General features: G+C 44.4%; 9 protein-coding genes across 9 annotated transcripts; 5 read left to right on the top strand and 4 right to left on the bottom strand.

Annotated features, from left to right (window-relative positions):
* Positions 1-5,669: 5,669 nt before the first annotated feature.
* CCOS01_12370 (uncharacterized protein) lies at positions 5,670-6,811 on the top strand (the record flags this gene model as incomplete). The annotated part of the gene is made up of 4 exons (XM_060460519.1): positions 5,670-5,884; positions 5,958-6,191; positions 6,267-6,341; positions 6,403-6,811. The coding sequence occupies 4 exons, from the start codon at positions 5,670-5,672 to the stop codon at positions 6,809-6,811; spliced, it is 933 nt and encodes a 310-aa protein (XP_060308567.1).
* A 292-nt stretch (positions 6,812-7,103) lies between these two features.
* Positions 7,104-7,701, bottom strand: CCOS01_12369 (uncharacterized protein; the record flags this gene model as incomplete). The annotated part of the gene is made up of 2 exons (XM_060460518.1): positions 7,104-7,124; positions 7,180-7,701. The coding sequence occupies 2 exons, from the start codon at positions 7,699-7,701 to the stop codon at positions 7,104-7,106; spliced, it is 543 nt and encodes a 180-aa protein (XP_060308566.1).
* Positions 7,702-9,156: 1,455 nt separating this feature from the next.
* CCOS01_12368 (uncharacterized protein) lies at positions 9,157-10,182 on the bottom strand (the record flags this gene model as incomplete). Its single annotated transcript, XM_060460517.1, has 5 exons — positions 9,157-9,217; positions 9,267-9,686; positions 9,755-9,871; positions 9,939-9,976; positions 10,042-10,182. The coding sequence occupies 5 exons, from the start codon at positions 10,180-10,182 to the stop codon at positions 9,157-9,159; spliced, it is 777 nt and encodes a 258-aa protein (XP_060308565.1).
* Positions 10,183-11,331: 1,149 nt separating this feature from the next.
* Positions 11,332-12,816, bottom strand: CCOS01_12367 (uncharacterized protein; the record flags this gene model as incomplete). Its single annotated transcript, XM_060460516.1, has 1 exon — positions 11,332-12,816. The coding sequence occupies one exon, from the start codon at positions 12,814-12,816 to the stop codon at positions 11,332-11,334; it is 1,485 nt and encodes a 494-aa protein (XP_060308564.1).
* Positions 12,817-13,800: 984 nt separating this feature from the next.
* CCOS01_12366 (uncharacterized protein) lies at positions 13,801-15,857 on the top strand (the record flags this gene model as incomplete). Its single annotated transcript, XM_060460515.1, has 5 exons — positions 13,801-13,879; positions 14,059-14,350; positions 14,413-14,476; positions 14,540-15,708; positions 15,764-15,857. The coding sequence occupies 5 exons, from the start codon at positions 13,801-13,803 to the stop codon at positions 15,855-15,857; spliced, it is 1,698 nt and encodes a 565-aa protein (XP_060308563.1).
* A 620-nt stretch (positions 15,858-16,477) lies between these two features.
* CCOS01_12365 (uncharacterized protein) lies at positions 16,478-16,789 on the top strand (the record flags this gene model as incomplete). Its single annotated transcript, XM_060460514.1, has 2 exons — positions 16,478-16,634; positions 16,686-16,789. 2 exons carry the CDS (start codon positions 16,478-16,480, stop codon positions 16,787-16,789), a joined length of 261 nt encoding a protein of 86 aa, XP_060308562.1.
* A 608-nt stretch (positions 16,790-17,397) lies between these two features.
* Positions 17,398-18,277, top strand: CCOS01_12364 (cutinase; the record flags this gene model as incomplete). The annotated part of the gene is made up of 3 exons (XM_060460513.1): positions 17,398-17,844; positions 17,901-18,018; positions 18,093-18,277. 3 exons carry the CDS (start codon positions 17,398-17,400, stop codon positions 18,275-18,277), a joined length of 750 nt encoding a protein of 249 aa, XP_060308561.1.
* A 1,938-nt stretch (positions 18,278-20,215) lies between these two features.
* Positions 20,216-21,904, top strand: CCOS01_12363 (uncharacterized protein; the record flags this gene model as incomplete). The annotated part of the gene is made up of 1 exon (XM_060460512.1): positions 20,216-21,904. One exon carries the CDS (start codon positions 20,216-20,218, stop codon positions 21,902-21,904), a length of 1,689 nt encoding a protein of 562 aa, XP_060308560.1.
* An 87-nt stretch (positions 21,905-21,991) lies between these two features.
* On the bottom strand, positions 21,992-22,855 carry CCOS01_12362 (formyltetrahydrofolate deformylase; the record flags this gene model as incomplete). Its single annotated transcript, XM_060460511.1, has 1 exon — positions 21,992-22,855. One exon carries the CDS (start codon positions 22,853-22,855, stop codon positions 21,992-21,994), a length of 864 nt encoding a protein of 287 aa, XP_060308559.1.
* Positions 22,856-23,201: the final 346 nt, after the last annotated feature.

Raw genomic sequence — 23,201 nt, 5'->3', positions numbered from 1 at the left:
AAGGCCGTATTAACCCGATCGAAAGAGGTATTTTATATTATTTTTATAAGTATTAGTAGTTTTTCTAAAGTACTATACCGCGAGAGTCCTTTATACCCTATACGTTTTTATTATTAATACTACGAGTTTTTTATAATACTTTTTAAAATCGTAAGGATAATAAAAGTAGTTTATAATTATTATAATAAAAGAGGAGGATTTAAATAATAAAAAAGAAGAGGATTTACTATTTTATTTATATACTATTTTTATTAATAATTATAAAGTCCCTTTTTTATATTAAATAGTTAGTAGCTCTATTTAAATATATCTTACCTCTTTTTTAGCTATTTTAATCCTTACTTAAAGTAAAAAATAATTATTATAATATAAAATAAAAAGTTACTTAAATTAGTATAATACTTATTAAAAACTTACTAAGTATTAATAATTAATAATTAGAAATATCCTTGCGAATTAAAATTATTATTAAAAAATAGCTCTATTCGCTCCCTAAGTATATATTTAAATTAAATATAATAAGGGATATTATTTAAAGTTAGAAATTAAAAAAGAGGTTAGGATATAAATTAATAATAAGTTAATTATTAACGAGGTAGTATTATTTATATTAATTATAACTACGACGCTACGATTTAAAAAACTATAAAATTTATTTTTCTTTAAAATAGTTTATTATATAACTTCTTTTACTCTTCGAAATAGTTAATAAAATACTTAAAACTTATTATTATTTCTTATAAATAGCTATAACTATCTCTTTTACCCTAGCCCTAGTATCTTATTATTTAAAAATAAAATAACTTAAGTACTATTTTTAACTTAGTTAATAGTTATTAATTATTATTAAAAACGTTTTTAATAAAGATCTATTATTTTAAATTTTTATAAGCTCGACTAGTTATTAAAAAAATATAAATTTACTTTTTTTTTTATAAAAAGCGCTATATTATAAAGTATATTAACCCCCCGACGGAGCAATCCGCCGGGGCCGTACCGTATATTATATATTAAAAAAAACTAAGTATATTACGCTCTATACCTAATTATTAATTAAAATAGTAGTTAACTAACTTAACTATTATCTTCTTTTTATTAACTCCTAACCTTCCCTCGCTTCTAGCTATTTAGAGGGCGAGCTATACTTACTCTAACGTATATAAAACCTCTTAGTACTAGCCTACATAAGTAGCTAGATCCTATATTATATACTCTTTTTTATTAAGAGTTAGGGGGCCCCTTATATATTCCCTTATATTTATAATATAGCCTATATTAAAAGGATTTCTAGCTCTATAAAATATAATTTTTAAACTAACGTTAATATATTAAATTTTAATATCCGTATTAACCCGGCTATTTATAATATTTATATTATTACTTAGCTAAATTCCGTATTATTAAAAAGTACTTTACTAATCCTCGGGCGTATTTATATTAATTATAATAGCTATAGCGTTAAGCTAGCTAAAGAGGGTATCTAATTTAAGAGGTATAGACTTATTAATAAGTATTTTTAGAGTTCTAACTTATTAATTACTAACTATATACTAAGAGAATAGGTTCTTATTAAAGTAGTAGTTTATATATTAATAAGTTTATTTAGTAGATTTATTTAGTAAATTTATTTAGTTTAAATAGAGCTTTAGGTAATATTAAAAGCGATAAGGATAAAAAAAATCTTTATAAGTTTTAGTATAAGTAGTAGATATTAGCCTATTTAGCCCTTTTTTTTAAAAACCTTTACGTTATTATTAAAGTTTAGAACTTTTATAATTAAAAAAGGCCGCTTTTAACTATTATAGTTAACTATTATAGCTAATTATTATAGCTAACCTCTACTATTAACCTTTTTAACTAGCGCTACCATAAGGTAGCTTACTTATCCTAAATTATATAGTAGTTTTTATATTAAAATTATTATATTACGTTAAGTACGTATTTAGAGTATATTATATATATTATATAATTAAAAAGTATACTATATTATATAATTTCTTTTAAAAGCGTAATCTTATTAAGGTTAATCTTTTATACTTATAAAGCTAGAAAAAAACCACTATATAAAGTATATTAAATTCTATTTTATATTATTATTAAGTATTAATATAAGCTCTTATAATAACTCTTTAGAAAGAGTAAATATATCGTTTTTATTAATCTTATTATTAATTTTAAAAAAGGCCTTATATTATTAAAATAATAAGTAAATAAATTTAATAACGTTCCGAAGCTTATTAATAAGGCCCCTTATATATTAAAAATTAAGATCCTTTTAAAATTACTTAGTATTAATTAATATATTTAATTCTTATTTAAATACTTCTTTATTATTACTAAATAAAAAAGCCTTATTAATAAAATTAAAAATATAACTATAATACTTTATTTTCTAGTTAAAATATTTTTTTAAGTATAAGTATAAAATAATATAGGATATAAATAACCTAAATAACCTAAATAAGTATTATTACTTAAAATATTATTATAAATAACTACTCCGACTTAGTTACCTAATTCTTAGTTATTTATTATTAATTTTATAATTTAAATAATATTAGCCCTATCGTAAGTACTATATTATTATTATAAAATAATAAAGTATTATATTTATTACTTAGTATAATTTAAAAAGTAAATAAAAACGGTAATAATAATATTTTGCGTTAATAAGGTCTATAAATTAAATAATAAGTAGACTTTTATTATTAACCTCCGGATCTTTACCCTAATTATATCTTTTTTTTAATAAAAGTCCTACTTAGCTCCTTTTTAATATTTTTATATAATAATAAGAGTTTTTTAATAATATTATAATTTAATTAATAAAAAAGGGCTTAAAAATAAAGATTATAAAAAGTTATAAATAGGCTATTATTATTAATAATATACCTAATTACTAATTCCTTAATTCTTATTACTTAGCTTTTCGTAATAATACTAAAGGTAAATTTTTATTTTTTTAGTATAAAATTATACTTAGAGGATTTTAATAAATATAACGACTTATTAAAGCTTAGATTTATTATTTAATATTTTAATTTTAAATAAGCTATTACTAAGCTCGTAATTATTATTTTAAAATAAGTAATAATACTTATTTTATTATAATAATAATAAAACTAAAAGACTTTACTTCGAATATTTCTATTATAAATCTTTTAAATAAAGACCCCTTCTAAGTAAATTTATAACTTCCTTAGCCTTATACCTTTTTATAATATTAAATTATTATTAATAAAAGTCCTTTTTTTTAAATTATTTTTAAAAAAGTAAAGAAGTTATTATGATTATTAAAACTAGTTAATAATATAAAACTAGCGTTAATTAGGGTTTATAATTATAAAGTAATCTAAAATAGTAGCTACGTATTAAAAATCGTATAATTTATTATTAATTAATTAATTACGATATAATAAATTAATTAATATATAATTTAATTAATTTTAATAATAATTATAATAGTTATAAAAAGTTAGAAATAGTAGTACGTAATTTCGTTAATTTTATTAATATTAAAAAAAGGGGGTATTAAAAGTTTTTTAAATTCTTAAATATAGTAAGATATCAAATTTAAAGCTTTATAATACTTGGGTTTTTTTTTATAATAATTATTAATAATTTATTTAGTTAAGTAGTATAATACCGAACTTATAATCGTAAATAAAGAGTTATAAGTTCGAATCCCGTTCTAAGTATTTATATTCTTAATTATAAACTTTTATAGAGTATACTTAAGAATATTAATTTTTAATTAGCCTAGCCCCGGATTTTGTTTTTAAGCGACCTTATATTTAATTAAATACGTTAAATATAGGGCCTTATAATATTTAATTATTTAACTTACTAAAATTCCTATATTTAACTATTTATTTAACTTATTTATTTAATTAATTTAAATGGGTATAAGCGCTGGGCGGAAGACTGAGTAGGAGAAAGTCCGGAACGTACCAAGCATGCTTACCTAAGATTTCCTATACCGTCTGAGGTAAAAGGCTCGGTGAGAGGAGACTCTAGTCGTGGCCGTTTCACCTCGGCGGACAGTAAAGGGCTGTTTCATAATGTATAATCTTCTTGTGGCTCGTGAAACTTACACGACCGAAATCGCGACATTGGAAGCCCGATTATCGGCCGACTTTGATTCTACGTGAATTACTAATGGACTACACAGCATAAAAGTCATTTGCATTTGTACTATACTACAGTTGTCGTTGAGTCTCTTTGTATCTTAGCCTCTTGACGTTTGCGTTTCTACCAGAAGGACCCAGGTGACGCAGGCAATGTAACTCTCAGCCGTGACTCGCTACTACAAAGCGTCGTACGGGCGCAGGCTTCATGAGTTCAGGAACAGGCACGGCATATCTATTGGACGCGATTCCTGGTCAAAGTGCTATGGATGGTGGGCGCAGCACTCTGGAAGCAAAATACGAAGCGTCTATGATTACATTGTACCTGTGCACCTGTATTGAATCGTAATTGTAATAGACAAATCATACAACTATCAATCATACTTTTCGTAACAATCAGTTCAACTATGACACAACACTTAAAACCTGACTGTTGAGCCCGAATGTTTTGGCAGAATGGCTACGTCTCCAGCAGTGCTTAGCTCAGTTTAAGACGATATATGCTGTTCGTCCAGTTGAGCTCCTATGTCATAAGGATCTGTCTGATAGATAATAACATGGACCCCAAGGACCGGATATCTGCCCCACGTAGAAGTCGCTTGTCTTCGAATGTAAGAGTCAGAAAATGTTACGCTATGTCACCGGGGCTCAGGCTCCGAAAGCTGAGGTACTTAGCTGCAGACGCTCTCCGCTTTCAAACTACATGCATCATAACGTTGACGCAATTCGACCCCCGAAGGCCGATTCAATAATATGGATTCTTACAGTCAACATGTCATGAAGCCAGACGCCTTGACTTGACGAAGTTTTGGGGGTTCGTCCCCCCATTTTCCCCTTGCATAAGATGCATGTGTGAATATCAAAGCAGATGATCTTGGTAAAACAAATCTCAGTATATCGAATATTTAATGCCCTCTTCATTGAACAGATCCCGGGCTGTTAACAAAAGTAAGTAGGCTCTGATGACCCTTATCTCCCTTCGGCCAAGTGGAACGGAGACTTCAGTTCATCGGAAGCAAACACGCCCGGGTAGTGTCATCTTGACTAATACCTGCAAATTATAAATGGACGGAACGCACCCACTGTTCCCCATTAGTATTCGGCGGCAAAATTTGCTCAGAAACGGCCATCGTTATATCCACCCAAAGCTGACTAATTGAATCAGTCTTGTTCCACAGATGCGGTTGGGAAACCAATATTCCTGCTGGTGACACAGTGAGCGGGGATGTCGGGTGCATGGGAATCATCATCTACCATGACGGAGGTGGCATGGTGGCTTATGCACCTCGTTTTCGTTAATAAGAGACCGGGAAGGTCTCCATAGTCCCACCACCAAGAATGACCAATCTTGCTTATAGGTAGTCAGGTCTCACAGATGGTACCTCAAGTCGATGCTTTGAAACACAGATGTACGTTGGTAAACTGATAGATAAGTTGGCCTTGCTGCCTCTAGTGCGTCTATCCAGTCAACTAACCCCAGCACATACCTCCTTAAACTACTCAGCCAAGTTATATTAGCAGTTCTCATCTTTTGATCCCAATATGTCGTCTTTTAATCGTATCGCTATCTACGGGCATCGAGGCTGGGCAAGCTCGAAGATAACCGAAGCCTTGATCGCTTCGGGAGCACCCATTCGAGTCATTTACCGACCAGGATCCGATATCTCAAGCCTGCCCGCCTCCGTCACCAGTGTGGAGGTGGATGTCAACGATGAGAAAGCACTCGTTGATGCCCTACATGACATTGACGTCGTAATGTAAGTACTTCTTGGTCTCGAGGTACCATTCGGGTTCAGCCCATCCCGACCAGACGCTCTGACAGTCTCCCAGCTCCCTCGTTGGGCACGAAGGCGTTGAGCGACAGCATGCCTTTATCAAGGCCATACCGAAGACGGAAGTCAAGTTGTTTTCGCCTTCAGAGCTCGCGGGTCAATACGACGAACAAGGGTTGAAGATCGGCGTCAACAAGGCTAAGCGCCAAGTTGAGGAAGTTTCTATCGCGGCTGGTATACCGACGTCGCTGGTACTGCTTGGAAACTTTGCAGAGTTTGCACTCAACACTCCGTGAGATTACCCTCTATTTGCTTGCATTTCAAACTTTGAACTTCGTCTCGGCTGACTAGAGCATCGACATAATAGTGGCATGGGTGTAGACTTGCCCGGTAACAGAATCGTATACTCGGGAAACAGTGCCAAGGAGGTTGTGGACTTGTGGTAAGTCGCAGCTGATGCTGAAATCTGAGCAAACTCGAATGCTTAACAATGTGATGATTAGCACCAGGAATTACGTGGCCGCGGCATATGCTGCTATCTTCGCTTCGACGCCAATTGCTCAGATTCAGAATAGGTCAATCTCAATTTCGGAGTTGAAGGTCACTGGAGAACAGGTTGCTACTACGTTGGAAAAGAAGCACGGCGCTCCTCCTCGCCTCTCCTCCTTGAGTCTTGAGAGAGTCAATTCCGAAGTCGAAGCAGGGCTCAATTCAGGTAGTCTCTTCACCCTAGCTTGGTACTGCCGTAAGATATGGGGCACTGGCCAGCAAGCCAAAATGGTTGGGACCGATATCTGGGAGGTCCAAGGGTATGAAAAGGCAACTCTTGAAGATCTCATCGTCGATGGAAAGCTTGGAGCGTATCGCCAGCTTCCGCCCCAGGTTGCGGAGTATTTTCATGGCACATTTTGAATAGCTCCCACGGTTTTTCAATGCAGTTGAAGGTGGATGGTTTTCGTAAGGGCAGCCATTTGCGTCATATCTAGGAGCGCTTGGGTAATGAATGGAAACAGCTTTAATATCATTGTTCAGGGATCTTCTTTGAGTGTCTAGTGGATTTAATGTGCTTATAAAAGTGATCCAATTGCCTCTCAACTGATGATTCTCTGTGATCCCCTTAGGAACTAAATAATCCAATGACTTTCCATGTCTTCTGCAATGATGGACCAGGCACTTGGATCTATCAGAGTCAATGCCAATGCCACTAGTTGAAGTTCTTCTTGGCCTAATTGAGCGGTGTTAGTCAGAAACGCCAAGGTACAATGATCGGTATAACTTACCTCCTTCAGGTTCTCCTCGTTAGTCTTCTTGCCCTTCTTGAAAGTAGCATCGAGCTTGTCCAACGACCCCTTATCCTTCTTAGGGTCGCCAGTCAAGCCATTGACTGTCTGCTTCGCACCCTTCTGCGCATTCTCGACCTTTCCCAGTCCCTTGGTCAGGGCAGGGTCCTTGTTACCAGCAATCTTTTGGTTCTTCTGGCGATCCTTAGTTGCCTCATCCAACGCACTATTGATCTTCTTTTCGTCCTTCTTCAGGCCCTTGGCGTCGTTCTTCTTCGCAGCGTTCTGTGCCTTCTCAGTGGCAGAGATCTCCTTGTCGCCGGCTTTAAGATTATCTTTGATGCCCTTCTCAAGTTTCTTCTTATCAGAAGAGGGCTTTGTGTTTGTTGCCTTGGTGGGTGCTTTAGTGGTTGCCTTAGTAGTTGCCTTGGTGGTAGAGGATTTGTTGTTGGCGGGATTGGCTACTGGAAGAGCCACAGTGAGAGCAACCAAGAAGAGAAGGAAAGCGAGGGTAAGACGCATTTTGAACGACTCAAGGAGTTAGGTTGAATGATTGTCTTATGAGATTAAGTAAGTAAAGTGATAGAGATCCGAATCCTGTCGGATGTTGTGGAAGAGACAGTAAAGTAATGATTGAGTGGTGCGATGACCGGGACAGAATAGTGACTGCAGTTGGGTTTACCGACGGTTTTATACTCATCTTCTACGATCAACAAAAGATGCTGAAGAGTCAGCAACTCAGGTGCTTAGTGGCGGCCTCGTGAGGTGGACCCTGGTGAAGCGGCATCTCAGACGAAGTAAACGTCGCAGTCAAACCTAGTTCACTTGGCTAGAAGGTTCCGACAATCAGTGATACTGTAATCTTGACTTGATCATGCAGTCTCGGGCTCATCTAGTCAATGAAGCTGTCGTCAGCAGCATCAGGCGAGTCATCTGGCTTACACTCCGACTCGCCTGCAGTTTCCGGGGGTATGCCAATACCAAGACATTCCCTGCGATCAGCGGAAAATCACCAACTCTAATGTCCGTTGGGGAACACCCAAGAGGAATTGACTTCGGATGATAGCAGAGCAAGTTGTTTTAGGATGAAACCGAGGACCGCATGTCATTGGCGGGCGTCGAGCTGCAAGGACGGTCAGCTACAGGAAGCTAGAGAATGATCGCTCCCAGCAAAAAATCGGAGGATCCGAGGGTATCGGAACCACAGCATTGGGACTAACGAAAGCCCGAATGAGCATGTCCACATCGAAAGGGCGGTTGCTCAAATTCCCCGAAGAAGAGACACACGGAATATACTTTGAGTCGGGAACATATCGCATCCCAGATGGGAAGAAACCGCCAAGGCTGCGACACTGGACGAAAAGCATATATCCAATAAGGATTAGACAGCCAAGCCTCCGAGACGGCAGTCTCAACCGAGACCTTTCAATCCCCAGATGCTTAATTCAAGCTTGACAGAAAGGCGCCACAATATGTTCTGTTTCTAACACAATCAGATAGTTATTTCGGAGAGCCACACAATACAAGTCTAAGAAATCAATGGGCATGATAGAATTAGCATGCTCCAGAATCATTTGGGATTCAGTTTCACAATGTTACTAAGCACTCAACCTCAAGTATCAAAATCGCTGTGGGTGGACAATGCGGACAGTGCAGCTAGCGAACAGAGTGGCCAGCAGGCAAAGATCGCAAAGGGAGTCTGATACTTGAGCAAGGAAAGAAAGTTTAAGACAGATTTCTACTTCATCATCAGAAGAACTTCGTCAGAACTCCGTCTGAAACGATTCAACATGTAACAGAACTGCGTTATAGATGCAGGCTTGAATTTAATGTCAACTAGCAACCCACGCACCAGCTTTTACGATCTAAAACTGCCGTATTTCGGATTTGTAGTTGAGGGACTGATTCCAAGTCCGGAATTGAAAACGGAAAGAGACCAGCATTTGCAGATGAATCATTTTCAACTACCCAAATCACTCAGTTGCCTTCCCCAAACTTTATCGCTTCTGCCGTCGGCTTCCTGCCGTGGATCGACCATCTGAGCACTGTTAGCAAGGGTCTATCTGCGATTCAGAACTTCTGCTTACACGTTGAAGTATGCATGAATACTTTTGTCGTTGAACTCATGGCGAACCTGGTCCATGAGAAGCAGAACTTCTTCCCTCGTCCAGTTCAGCGCCCTCGTGAACGGCGCCATACAGAAGCCTTCCCACCCACATGTGATGTTTTCGTTATTCCAAAGTCCCAACTCCTTGTGCCTAGGGTCTCTAGGCCATGCGTTGGTCGGCCATCTGAATCGTTTGATGTAAACATCCCTGAAGCCAATGCCCTTCATCAGGTCTGCTAGTCCCACAACATCCCGGAATGGGCGTCCAAATATCGCAGCAGCTTTTTTGATCATGTGAGATGACTTCAGCATTGCGGAATCTTCCCTTAATGATCCGTCATCGGACGTGGGAATGATGTCGAACTCATTGAGTTCTAGATACCCGCCAGCATTCAGGTTGCTAGAATTTGTTAGCAAGGCAACAGCGAAAGCCGGCTCCTGACTAACTCAAAACATTTTTTTATGTACTTCTCCCAATCTCCGATGGAAGACGCCATCATGCGGCTGTGGATGTAATCAAACGGCTTGTCATAAGTCCAGGGCTCCTCAACGTCATCTATCACAAATTTCACGTTCGGTCCCATGCTGAAAGCTAGTCAGCTAAAGTATGCTTTAACAGAAGAATCGAATCCAAAACGGCTTGGTGACGTACTAATTTGGCCAGGTTGCAGAAAGATTGACTCCAAAGACCTGGTATCGAGCATCTCTGTGAGTTCAAATACCATGTAGATCGACTAGAAAGTCGGATCGCCCACCTCCGCTTCAGGATGTTCATCACCAAACTCCATGGCCCATATCCTGCTTCCAGTGCCGAGATCTAGTGTCCGTCCAACTTTTGTACCTCTCTCATTCGGCGGGGCGGATCCAAGCTTGTTCTCAAACATGAGGAGGAACATGTTGTGCTGCAAGTCTACTGTCCGTTAGTACAGTCTTCTTGATGAATCTTCTTAGTCCCAAAACCGTACCGAGCCTGTCTTTCTCCCTTTCGTCGTTGGGAACGTAATATTCTACCAATACTCATCATAAACATGCTTCAGGTCAAGTATGTTCGCTTAGCGCGTACTGCCATCTTTATACTTGTGATATGTTCGTCCATTTTCGAGGCGGTAATCAAGCACTGAGCTTGCCACACTTGTATTGGATGATGCAATGGTACTCTCAGAGATTGAGCTGACATCTTTAGTGATCTATTGAATAAAAAAAATATTCAGTAAAGGTATAATTTCATCGACTACAAAGCGTTCGTGATACCTCCTGGTCGTCTACAACTAGATCTTCGTTATCGTTCACTGGAGGCATATTGCGTAGTTTTGGGTTCTGCTGGCTAGAAGACTCGGTATGGGCGGCGTTTGTAAGATGAGCCATAGTATTTGGCATTGTAATACGGCAAGCAAGTGGAACTCCTTTTCTCACTTATTTGTGGACTTCTGGTGAGTGTTACTGTTGTGAAAGGAAGCGGGCTGTTAATATCTCAATTGCCAACACCCACCAACCTTTCTCTCGGTTCGTGACGAGCCACGAGATTTCGATTGCTTATTACCCCTCTTCTTCCAAATGTAAGACGTGGCATACAGAATCATGCCATTTCCAAGATTTCTAGTGGGTATTTTTTCCACTAACGGGCGTTCACGCATATGCATCAATGTGGCGGGTATTGTTCCAACGTCTTGGCCATCTTGCCACCACTTTGGTAAAAGCCCAGTGGCTAGTAACGACCAATAATCTTTCGCTACAAGAAGGGTATATACTCAATTTTCTTGTATTCAAGGCTGGTTGTCACTTAATGAAATAAGCTCCCTGAATTACCTACCTTGAGAGAGACTCATAGCTCATCGCACCTGGGAATGAGCCAGATATGAACCTGGGCATGCAGATTGGTCCCGGCAGCAACATATCACAGTGAACTGTGAGAGGTCTAGATGACCAGCACGTTTCTAGAATCAGTTTGAGCACTCTAACATGGGAGTGCCAATATTTAGTAATTAGCAGAACGGTTAATGTACTAGTAGATGGAGATAGATTGTGGTCTTGGAACTCTACTCAAATCAATTCGTAGCAAAATGAACGCGCCCTAGGCCAGACTTTCCTTTGCACGCCTCCTGCAACTCTTCAGAGATATCCCATTGCTTATCAAACTTGCGGCCTCCAAGGAAGAACCACCTAGGACGGCCTGCGTTTTCCTCGTCAAATGCTTTGCGACCATTGAGCTGACTTGCACCTGGATTTGGCTCACCAGGTGCAAAATACAACATATCTAAAGGCGCCCTCGTTGTCGTTGACGTACCACCAAAGTGAATGTCCATTCGACGTAATGACGGCATCCTATCGACAGCGCCGACAAATGATGTAGCCAAGGCTACAAAGATTTCTGGTTCGGGGGTGTATCTAAACCATCTTCCCGGGAACTCGCCAGCCTGTCTATACCATTCAAAATCTGGTTGAAAATCAGAGATGTCGGAGTCATCCGAATCGAAGGCGGCAATCTTCTCATCATGCTCGAGGCCATACCCACCATCATCAGTCAAGGCCTTACTTTGGTCCCCAGTAAGCAAGTATTTACCGTCGGGTGTTGTTATTGAGCAGTCGACGTGAAGATACTCTAAAGAGGGACAATGGATATCTGGCTGGTTTGCAAGAGACCCAAACGCTGCAGGTGATAAGATCCAGAGTGTTTCCAAGTGTAATCGCCGAAGGTTTGGCAGTTGACACAAGCGGCGAACGCCTAGAGACAAGGTATCTTGTTCTTCATCCTCGCCCATCAACGATTCGACAATGTAAGTCTCGTCCATAGGATCTTTGTCGTCGACCTTGATCCTGAACTCAATGAGGCTCGGGAACGATGTGTTGAGTAGAGCGTTTCCAAGGGAAGATCTGATTTGCTTGCGGGCACGCGTCAATCGGCGAGTCGGGAGTCTAAAACTCCATTCCATCTTTCTGGCTGATAGAAGTGTACTCGAGATGGCGGAAATTGCGTCCGGGTGAAAGTTCCGTCCACCAGGCCCACCGTCAAACTCGAACTCGGACACACATGGCACCTGCGGTAGCTTTGCCGGACCTGAGTCGGATGGCGATAAGAGGCTGTAGTCAAACCGCAGGTAGCTAAAGTGGTCTCTTACTTGCCATATCGGCGCAACCCGGTGATTGTGAGTGTTCCTCAGTTCGCCGTGTTCCTCCATCTCCTCAACTAACCTGTCCGTTGGCGACTCCACCGCAATTTTCAGGTTGACACCAGGGCCGTACCGTCGACGTTCCCACTTAGCCAGCCGACCAAGAAAAGTCACAATAGCTCTTGTGAATATCGCGTCATTCTCCGCCGCCTCTTTGCTGCTCTGGAGTTTCTTGATATGTTTGTAACTAATCGTTGGTAGAACGATATGGAAGTCGATATGCTGCACGTAGGCTCTTTCCTGTGGGTCTAGAAATGCTTGGTTGAATCGGGCGAGACCCTCGGCGGTGCTCGGCACCTGTACCCGTACCGACGGCCCAAAGTCATCAATGACAAAAGCATCGAATTCGGCATCAACATTCATGATTGATAGTATATGTTTTTGGATGGATGGTGGAAGAAGTAGTTGCGTAAACGGTTCAGGCGTCGGGTATTTCTTGCTCTCGCAATAGTGGGGAGTTGCGTGATCTCTACATATACAATCGTACCACCTCCAGGCGCACACAGAACCATTTGGGATAGAAAGGATAACGAAATGCGATTTCCGACTTCCCGGCCTTGACTATTGTACCGGTATCTGAAGTATTTCATACAACTTTAAGGTGCCTGAACTATACCAGAAATGGAAGCGGATTATCGATGATGGTTGATAATGCCATGAAAGTGGGACGTCTATTATCGCATTACTTCTCATCGTGTTGGACAATTCCTCTAGGCAAACCCATTTTTGTGACGGATATGTACCCGAACGAATGGCGGAAAAGGCAGATCTGAGTTAGTCGCTCCCAACTCTGGCAATTTCAAGTTAGATCAGTCGAGTGATTTGAGCAGAGTCCACACAGACCGACTCGACAGCTTGGTGTTCCCGGACATTGGCCGGTTCAGGATCGGCGAAAAGAAGATTGCCAGATACCTCCTTCTTTTCCATATTGGTGTAATCAGTTAATGAAATGGATTCAAACCGTCATTCTTGGATATAGCTCCACCACTTTTTCAAGCGGTTTCCATCTACCGGCTTGTTGAACGCCGATAGTGGTTCATGTTAAGTAGACCGGTTCGGGCTTCCCACCGATCGGGCAACCGGCCCGGAACCGTCCGGTGTATCAGCCGGTATTTCTATGCGGGAGTCCGAGCATTATCTGCCGATCGCAGGATTCCGAGCTAAGACGAGAAAACCCATTACTACTATCATGGCTTTCTCGGTTAAACGGCATGCATGTACATTCGCGCTACGAACCAGCACAGGCACCCAGAGACTAGCCGGAACGTTGAAATCGGCATGTCACCAGCCAAGGACAATCCCCTACCATTCACTACGCCTCCACAAGACCCCCTCTCTGGAGTAACAATGGCATGTATTATGAGGAAACGATCCGAGATGTTCGCTCATGGGAACGACTCGCTCTCGCCGAAGCCGGCACTGGCCTGTGATACTGCTGTACCGGTCTTTGCCGGATTCTTACATCATTTATAAGTGAAGCTGAGGAGTTAAACGGATTTGTAGCAATAATATTCCAGCGTGCTGTGATCACCTACGTCCCAAAAGAGATTGGGACTTTGTCTAAAATTAAAATGTGGCTGTCGACAAAGAGTCTCATTGCGGTAGGCTTGCTCAGCGCCTTGGGCCTGAAGCAGCAGGCCACTGCAGTTGAGTTATCGGGCTACACCAAGGACTTGTTCACCGAGTCTATGGACTTCTTGGATAAGATCTATGACCCTGCAGCCGGTTATCTTTATTTCTTCTACTACCCACTTGCGGCAGGAAAGCACGAGACACGATCCTCAGTCTGGTACGCAACTGGTCTCCTGCAGCGTAACATCGGCGATGATGTGGCTCAGGCCACTAAAATCATCCAGAACGTAGTTCGAGATCAGAAGAAGATTCCTGAGGAACAATGGTGAGTGCCCTTTACTATCAAGAGTCTCAAGATGAATTTCAACTTACAACAAAGTTTAACAGGTATGGCGACTACACTGTTTATCCAGAGGAGCCAACTGTTGGTACAGCGGCGTATCCCAAGAGCGTAAGTGTTTTTCCCCTCGCGCACATACCAAATCTCGATTGTGATGCTGATCATTTTGTGAAGATTTACAATACTTGGGATCCTAATTGGCGAGGTTTCATTGGCACAACTCTCATAGTCATTTATGAAGAGTTCAGGCATCTTCTTTCAAGCGACGTCCAGGATCTCATTCTTGAGAGCATGTACAACAACACCATCGGAGACAGCTACCGTGTTGGCGGAGTTGATGACGACAACCTCTATCCTTCTTACAGCAACCCGGCCATCATGCGCGCCGTTGCTACCGGATGGACAGGTCGTGCTCTCAACGACTCAAATATGACAGCTGCCGGCGAACTGTACGCCCAAGAGATCTTGGACTTATTTGACCGAAACAACACACTCTCTGAATTTAACAGCCCAACGTACGCAGGCGTCAGCATCTATTCGCTTACCCTATGGGCCAAGTACATGCCGTCTGACTCGTCACTAATGGGACAGCACGGTGCTCGCATGATCAAATCCATTTGGGACTCCATCGGTTCCATGTACAACGCAAATCTACGCAACGTCGCCGGACCATGGGATAGGACTTACGGTTTCGACATGAACCAATATGTCGCCATAATCAACATCTACATCTGGTCTCTCGTCGGTAAAGACAGGGCCCCTGGCATCTCACAGACCTGGAGCATGGCGCATGCAGACGACTTCGAATACGCGCCGCTCATCTCTGTCTTGGCACCTTTCCATGATGCTCTTGTACCATCGGACGTTGTGGAGAAGCTTAGCGTTTTCCCTGGTGAGCACATGTATGAGACTGCCGCTTTCTCGCCCCCTCACGATTCCGTTCCCCGAAATATCACGACCTGGCTGTCGGCCAACCTCACTATTGGAGCCGAGTCTTATGATGAGGATACACTCGGTGGTCCTCGCGAAGATCCTTCTCAATGGTCTACTGCGGTGGTGCAGTGGGCTAGGAACGACGGCAGCGTCGGCTATGCCGTTCTCCATGGCACTGAAGAGGCTTTGAATGTGGATGTGAGTCCTGGGCATCTCAGCCTGTCATACCCCCGCGGTAATTCTACCAGTATTTTTACATTTCTCGTGAGCTCCAATCCACTTGGTGGGAAGAGAGATATCTCTGGGTTAGACGATCTTGAAGGTATACAAGTTAGCGTCAGTGGTTCGGTGAATCCACAGCCGGGAATTGGATTCTGTGGCCTTGTTGGCGGTACCTGTTCAATTATTCAGTGAGTTCACTCAATCTCCCAAAGTCTCTCGGAACTTGGTACTAACACCAGGCAGTGGATTTGAATTCTGGAACATTACGTTTGTGATGCCTGGTGACTCGAGTGCAGTTCCATCAATCGAACTCGACATTAAGAGTATCATTGGTTGAGGGTGAGTAGAGCCATTAAAGTGGGATTGGAAGCATACGTTGTGTTGAAGTACGTCTACCAATGAGACAGAATATGGTTTCCAATTGTTGATGGTGGCGAGCTATTTGAGGACTATTTTTCACTCGACATTGACGTCGCTGCTCTGGATTCTTTGTGGACGAGTGAAACCTCCACAAAAGAAACTTCTTGTCTGGTTCCGGATTTCATTAAAGCCCCACCGTAACCTGACTTGCAACTCACAAAGACTATGAGGTGAAACTCAATAAAAGCACCTCTTGTCTATTGCGCAACTTATCAATATCATAATCAAAACCGCGTATTACTCTTTTTTTGTCCTGTAGTATGTAATCAATGCGAAGCTTTCGGCGAGTCCCGCTGATTAACTTTCAGCTAACTCCCAAAGAGGCCATCAATTACGCCAGTTGAGCAAATGATTCCTCTTGCCAAGCTGCTTTACCGCCCGGCGGTCATACATCATTATTCATAGCTCCCACCCTCAAGCTCTTGGGGGCGGGACTCCACCGTCAAAGTGGAAGGTCAATGTTCGGCTCGCAACCCACGTGTTCTTCGTGACACCCAATCCCCAAACTCCTATCACAAGTGCCTCGATTACCCCGCGATGAGCGGCAGAACTCCGTTACGATTTGGGATTCGACGCCGATATGCTTACCTTCAATCGGCCGACATCCCCGAGGCGATGTCACATTGGCCCCGTCTGGGAGCCGGTCAACGCAACCCTCAGCTGCCACGGGACTCAATGACAGGTTGGTGGCTTGGTAGGCGCCCCCCCGGTCCCGAGATTTACTGCGAACTGCCGGGCCTATCAAGTTGCATCATGACGCCATGGGGTCACTATCAGAGTCAGGATGATCACTTCCAACTCCAGACTTCACCTACAGCTGTCATCCGCGCAGGCCGTGGCCGTTGCTGACCCCTCGACGATTCCCTTAAGACATCCAAGAGTTTTGACAACTCAATATCAGCTGCACAAACGGAGACCGGTGCGGGCCGAGGTGCTATAGTGGGCTAGTCGATCTGCAGGACAAATTGGGGAAACTTGCTTCAGCCGTCCCAGCTTCCTCTTCGAAGACCGACGTTCCTGGTTTTGCACTCGTCTGACTGGTCAATGGCACTAGATGGCAGGCGTCAAGAAGCCATGCACTGGCCGAAATGGGGCTCGGGCCAAGCTTTCGAGTCGCACTGCTACACCGTTGGTGGACACCAATGGTCGATGCTGGCCCTGGCCCTGCGACGCATTGCAAACTGAGAGAGGGACTGAAGCAAACAACGACAGCCAAGGCTTGGCCCAGCAACCCTCCCGGCGCGTGAGGCGCGCCCATCTCGATCATGAACAGGTGCGAAGCTCCGCATAAGGTAGTCGCGGGAGATGGAGTTGAGGGCATATAAAGTAGCTCCTGTTCCCCGGCACCCAGCATCAGGAGAGATCTTCAGAGCTCCAGACTCCCAAGCCCGACAAGTCCCTCCTGCTTCTCAAAGCAACCCAGGTCCAGTAGCTGCCATCGTCCCCGAATCGTCGCAATGAAGGCCAGCCTCCTCTTCCTCGCGGCCTCCACGGCCCTCGCTGCCCCTCTCGAGAGCGTCCCCGTCGCTCGCAGCGAGATTGGGTCTTTCCCCATCGCTGAGCTTGAGGCTTACTACAACGCCGCTTACTCCGTCAAGCCCGAAGACACCGCCGCTCTTAGCCCCGCGATTTCCAAGCGCCAGTACAACGGCGACACCTTCAACCAGCTCACCGACGGCACGGCTTGCCGCAAGGTTACTTTGATCTGGGCCCGTGGCACCACTCAGTCCGGCAACGTTGGTGAGGCTGGCTCCGAGGGACCCGTCTTCTTCAACGCCCTTGCTGGTCTCGTCGGAACCTCCAACTTGGCTGTCCAGGGTGTCGACTACTCCGCTAGCATTCTCGGCTTCCTCGCCGGCGGCGACGCAGCTGGCAGCACCACCATGGCCAACTTGGTTGCTCGCGTAAGTTCAAGACCCTTCATGCAGGGTGTTTCTTCAAGCTAACAGGCTCTCCTCAGGCTGTGACCCAGTGTCCCAGCACCAAGATCGTCATGTCCGGCTACAGCCAGGGTGGCCAGCTCGTCCACAACGCTGCGTCCAAGCTCACCGCGGCCCAGACCGCCCGTGTCTCTGCCGGTATGTCTACAGTCTACAGAATTCCTAATCTGAATATTCTTGAGATCCGCTTGCTGACAGCTTGTACTATGTAGTCCTCATCTTCGGCGACCCGTTCGATGGCCAGCCTGTTGGCAGCATCCCTGCCTCCAAGGTCAAGGTCATTTGCCATGACGGCGACAACATCTGCGACGGCGGTATCATTATCACTGCCGACCACAGGAACTACGAGCAGGATGCCCCGGCCGCGGCTGCATTCGTTGCTGGCCTCGTTGCGTAAAGCATTGTAATGATTATATGTCCAAGATGAGACTTTGGTTGGATTAAGGGAAATACTATTTCTTAGTTCAGGATTCCTACGCCGACAACCTACCTAAGTAACTCTCAATTCTAATGACAACATAATACCAACGATTGTGTCACACAAAGAGCGAAACGGAATCGGGCACTCGTCTTACTACAGTGCCGAGGATGAGTGGTCGTGTCTTTAATGTGCTAGCAGACTTTCTGCTGCTAGCTCCATCCGATCAATTACCTTCCTCACTGGGTCTTCGGCGACGTGGGTAGCCTTCCACACTGGACCGCCCAGTCTCCCGGGTGCCATTTCTTGTTGCGCGCTTGATGATCGATGAGGCAAGTGAAGTTATGTGATGGTCAATTCCAAGGGTATTTGCTGCCTCTATTCAAGGCCCTAAGTTCCTGCCCATTTTGAGGCCAATGCATGCGGTTTCTTGCTTTAGGATGGATAATGTAACTTCAAGTTACCTGCTCCAAATAAGTAGCCAAGTCCATTACTTCTGATGGTAGTTTCACTTCTCCGTTCTCTTCTTAAGGTCAATGATATCGGTGGGCGTGATACGCGTACGAAGAACACTTTTTCAAGTACTCGAAATGAAAGATGGGACTTTGAAGGTTAAGGTAGTCGTTGTTACGGCCGAGTTTCGCCTTCACCGGCCATAACGGCTTTCTCGGCTGCATGCCTAGATGCAAAGAAAGGGAGGAGTAGCCTTAGCTCAAAGTTGATTCTATTCTTGGAGCACACGGGTCTGTTGATTTATCACTAGAACTCTCTTGATAAGTACGATTGCGGCGCGGTTGGTTATATGTACCTCCCTGTTCCCTCGGCGACGTCGATCACTTGTGTTGCGCGCCTACCCGTCTGCCCACCAGCCTCGTGATACAAATATCACTGCTATCTTCAGACTATGAAGCACTGTAGCGCGGGAAGCCGCAGCACGCTTCTTATCTCCTGAATGTTCCAAATAGATTATGGGCATATAGATGATTCTCGGAAGACAGAACTATTTGAGAATAGTCTCGGAGGTGTTGGGTCGCGAGCTGAGCAGACACGGAAGGGCACAGGACAAAGTTGGGTGGGTACAGACATGCAGAAGAACTTGTTTGGCCTTTGATGGAAATTATCTAGGACTCCTATGATGCCATCGAACCCAAAGTATAACCAACTGAGGCAATTTTCGTCCATGTTTCTCCGTATGAACCCCTGGACCAACATGCAGCTCTACGCCGCAGCCTGCCAAGATACCGACCGCCTGACTATCAGCATGCTTTTCCGCCTTGCGCCTGTAGACTTGACCACCAAGTACTCTTTACGTTCCACGGAAGCCTCCTAATACCCGTCATGTTTGTCACACGATGCGCAGGCGCAGCCACCGTGACGAGGCGGCCAAGCCTACTCCGCCAACCAACAGCTTTGTCTGCTCCAACATGCATATGCAACTCAAAATCATCCAAGCAACATCGCCTCCGAGACTTAAGGGAGATGACTGTTTCCCGACAATGTAATACAGATACCCCTGCAGAAAGTTCTTCTAGACTAAGAGGGAACTTCTATTTTGCTTCGTTGACCCGCCTTCACGACCCCCTCCTGGGACTGCCAAAGGACATTCCACGTCTGTCCTTTTTCTTACCAGCCATCAGTTGCTATTTGGTAATTGGAATCTTTCCTCCGACGTCACTATCGACTTTCTCTATCGAGATGCGCGACGGCATATTGTTGATAGTTATTCTGTCATGGATAACATGCGTGAGAAGCCAATACCGGCGCCTTTACTGGTCGACGGACCCTGAATTAGGGGTTAACTCAAGCTCATTTGGCCCAGATGGACCATGGCGAGCGATAGGGCTTTCGGACACGCCGGGGTCTCTTGATCACGGGTCTATTGCTTACTTCCTTTGGCCGACGGGTTCAACAGACAGCATGATGATTTCTGTGGAACAAGGGGGAAGCTACAACGGTACTGCATCCAGAGAAAGCGTCCTCAAATCAAACGCGAGCGCCGTCGCACTCATGGATGACTGGCCTCTCGGACTTGACAAGAATGCCATGAGCAAGGTATATCGACAGCGCACGAACCTGCTTTCGCGCATGGGCGACATTAAAAGAAGTTATTGGGCCGACATTACTATCGACATTTACAACCCCAATTTGTACCCGACAGCATACTCCAACATCTCGAATGAAACCGCACCCGTCGGAACGATTGGCTTGGGCGATGAGCTTAGTTACGACTATTCTAATCCCAACTCTATTTACAGCATCACCGACCAAATGACTTCGGAAAATTTCATCGCCAATAGCTCTTGGTACATGCATTTGGGAAGCGTCACATTGGGCCAGACAGGATCGCTAATATTGGGGGGCTATGAAGAAAACCGCATTCTAGGAGACGTAGGGACGTTTCGCCTAGATTCCACTCTCCCTCGGGTGATACTTGTGGACGTACTCCTCGACTTTGAAGCAGGACCATCGCCATACAACACAACTGTTGGAAGCGTATGGCAAAGCGAAAGTCTCCCTGCCGCCGTTCAGAGTATGGCTGACAAGTACGGTGGCCCTACCGGGTCTGCCATGGTCCTGCCAAATGCGGCTGCCCCTTACTTGTATCTTCCTCCAGAGGTATGCGAGGCTGCTGCTTCTCACCTACCCGTCCGCTGGGTGCCAGAAATCGGATTGTATGTGTGGGAGTTTCACTCAGATCCCGTCGGCACCACGCGCTTCGTCAACTCTCCGGCTTCCATGACCTTCGTGTTCGCAGACGAAAATTTCCGGAACATTACTATAAAGATTCCTTTCAGGCTATTGAATCTCACAATAGATCGAATGCCCGCCAGAGAGAACTATGTGAACTGGGGGGTGGATACTTATTGGCCTTGCAAACCATGGACTGAATCGGACATCGTGGCTTCCTCATCACTGAACCGATATACGTTAGGTCGAGCTTTTCTGCAAGGTGCTTTTACCGGTTTCAACTATGACCGAGAGCGATTTTTCATGGCACAAGCACCAGGACCAGGAATGTCAGAACAGCTCATTGTCCCGGATAACACTCAAGACTTACGGTCGAGACCTGCGGATACCTTTGTCGATACCTGGCGGGAATATTGGACAGAGGTGGAGGCAGGAACTGGAGCAACATCAGGCACACCATCCGAAACCACCAGCGTCAACTCCGCTTCTCCAAGCGGATTAGGAACAGGTGCAATAGCAGGAATTGCAGTCGCGGGTGGATGTGGCTTGGTTGCGATGGTGGCCATGATATGGTTCCTCTGCTGGCGGGCTCGGAGAAAGAGGAATTTCGACGGAGAACACAAAAACGAAAATGAAAGCGGGCGTGATTTACATGATGCAGATATCTTCACTGGTGGCAAGGCTGAAATGGATGGAAAAGGGGTGCCAATATCAGAATTAGAGCACCATGATCGGAAGTCCGCTTTAGGCGAGCAACAACCTCAAGAGTTACCGTCGCCTTTCAATTCGCCGATGAATAGCAGCCCTGGTTTCAGCGACTTGGTTTTCGAGTTACCTGACGGCAACTGGGGTCGTCATGAGAAGGGAGAGAAGGGAGATGTGTCAGAGAAGGGAGGCGGAGACAAGAGAGCAGAATAATGTAAAATAGATGGATATTGCGAGGTGCAGGAAAAAAGACCAACTTTTATTTATCATTTCCGTTTAATGCCCTATCCTTTTTGATGCCTAATTGAAAACAACCGTCTTGGTCTTGTTGAGGAACACGCGTCCCTCAGCAGTCCACTTGACTGCGGCAGCCAGAACCTGGCTCTCAATATTGGATCCCTCCTCGACAAGGTCCTTGGGGCTCATGCAGTGGTCAACTCTAGCAATGCGCTGCTCAATAATCGGGCCCTCGTCCAGGTCAGCCGTGACGAAGTGGGCCGTCGCGCCAATGATCTTGACACCGCGCTCGTAGGCCTGGTGGTAGGGCTTCGCGCCCTTGAAAGATGGCAGGAAGGAGTGGTGGATGTTGATGATTTTGCCGGACATGGCCTCGCACAGCTTGGGTGACAGGACCTGCATGTAGCGGGCCAGAACGATGAGCTCAATGTCGTTCTCCTTGACCAGGCGCAGGATAGCCTCCTCCTGCTCAGCCTTGGTGTCCTTGTTGACAGGCAAGTGGTGGAAGTCGATGCCGTAGTTGCCGGCCAGGCCCTGGTACTCGTTGTGGTTGGAGACGATGAGAGGGATGTCAATGGGCAGCTGGCCCGACTTTGCGCGGAAGAGGAGGTCGTTGAGGCAGTGTCCGATCTTGGAGACCATGATCAGGGTGCGCAGCTTCCGGGCGACGGGCCGGATGCGGTACCAGTCCAGCTGGAGATCGGCGGCGAGGGCGTCGAACGGGCCCTTGAGGTGCTCCGTCGACTCGGACTCGGTCGGCCCAAAGTGCACGCGCATGAAAAACTTTTCCGATACGGGGTCGGAGAACTGCTGGAGATCCAGGATGTTGAGCTTCTCGGCCGCAAACACCCCCGTCACGGCGTGGACGATGCCGGACTTGTCCGGGCACGAGAGCGTCAGGATGTGGTCGTGAGAGGCGGGAGCCATGTTGAATGTCTGATATATGGGTTGGTTGATTGGGTTGAAAAGGGGCGTTTGGTCGAACTTGAAGGGATGTTGACTCTTCCTCACTCAGAAATTCTCATTAGTAGCCTTTGGTTTTCTCACTCCTGAAAGCGATGAGTCAAACACTAAAAACAGCCGCGGGGCACCAGCTCCGTCTCCAGGGCCCCTCCGACCTCGGGGATGTCTCGGAGACCCGCAGCTAGCTCAACTCATTTTAAATGAGACGTTTTCAGTCATCAGCCGTGAGGGTTTTAAGGGAATGATGATCAAGAATGAAATAACGTGAAGAGTTTCGTGAGAATGAGAAAGTGAGTAAGTCGAGAGTGAA

Source organism: Colletotrichum costaricense (assembly GCF_030867565.1).
Source record: "Colletotrichum costaricense strain IMI 309622 chromosome Unknown Scaffold_15.1, whole genome shotgun sequence".
In the NCBI taxonomy this organism is placed as follows: Eukaryota; Fungi; Ascomycota; class Sordariomycetes; order Glomerellales; family Glomerellaceae; genus Colletotrichum; species Colletotrichum costaricense.
This window is presented reverse-complemented; position numbering and strand designations above follow the sequence as displayed.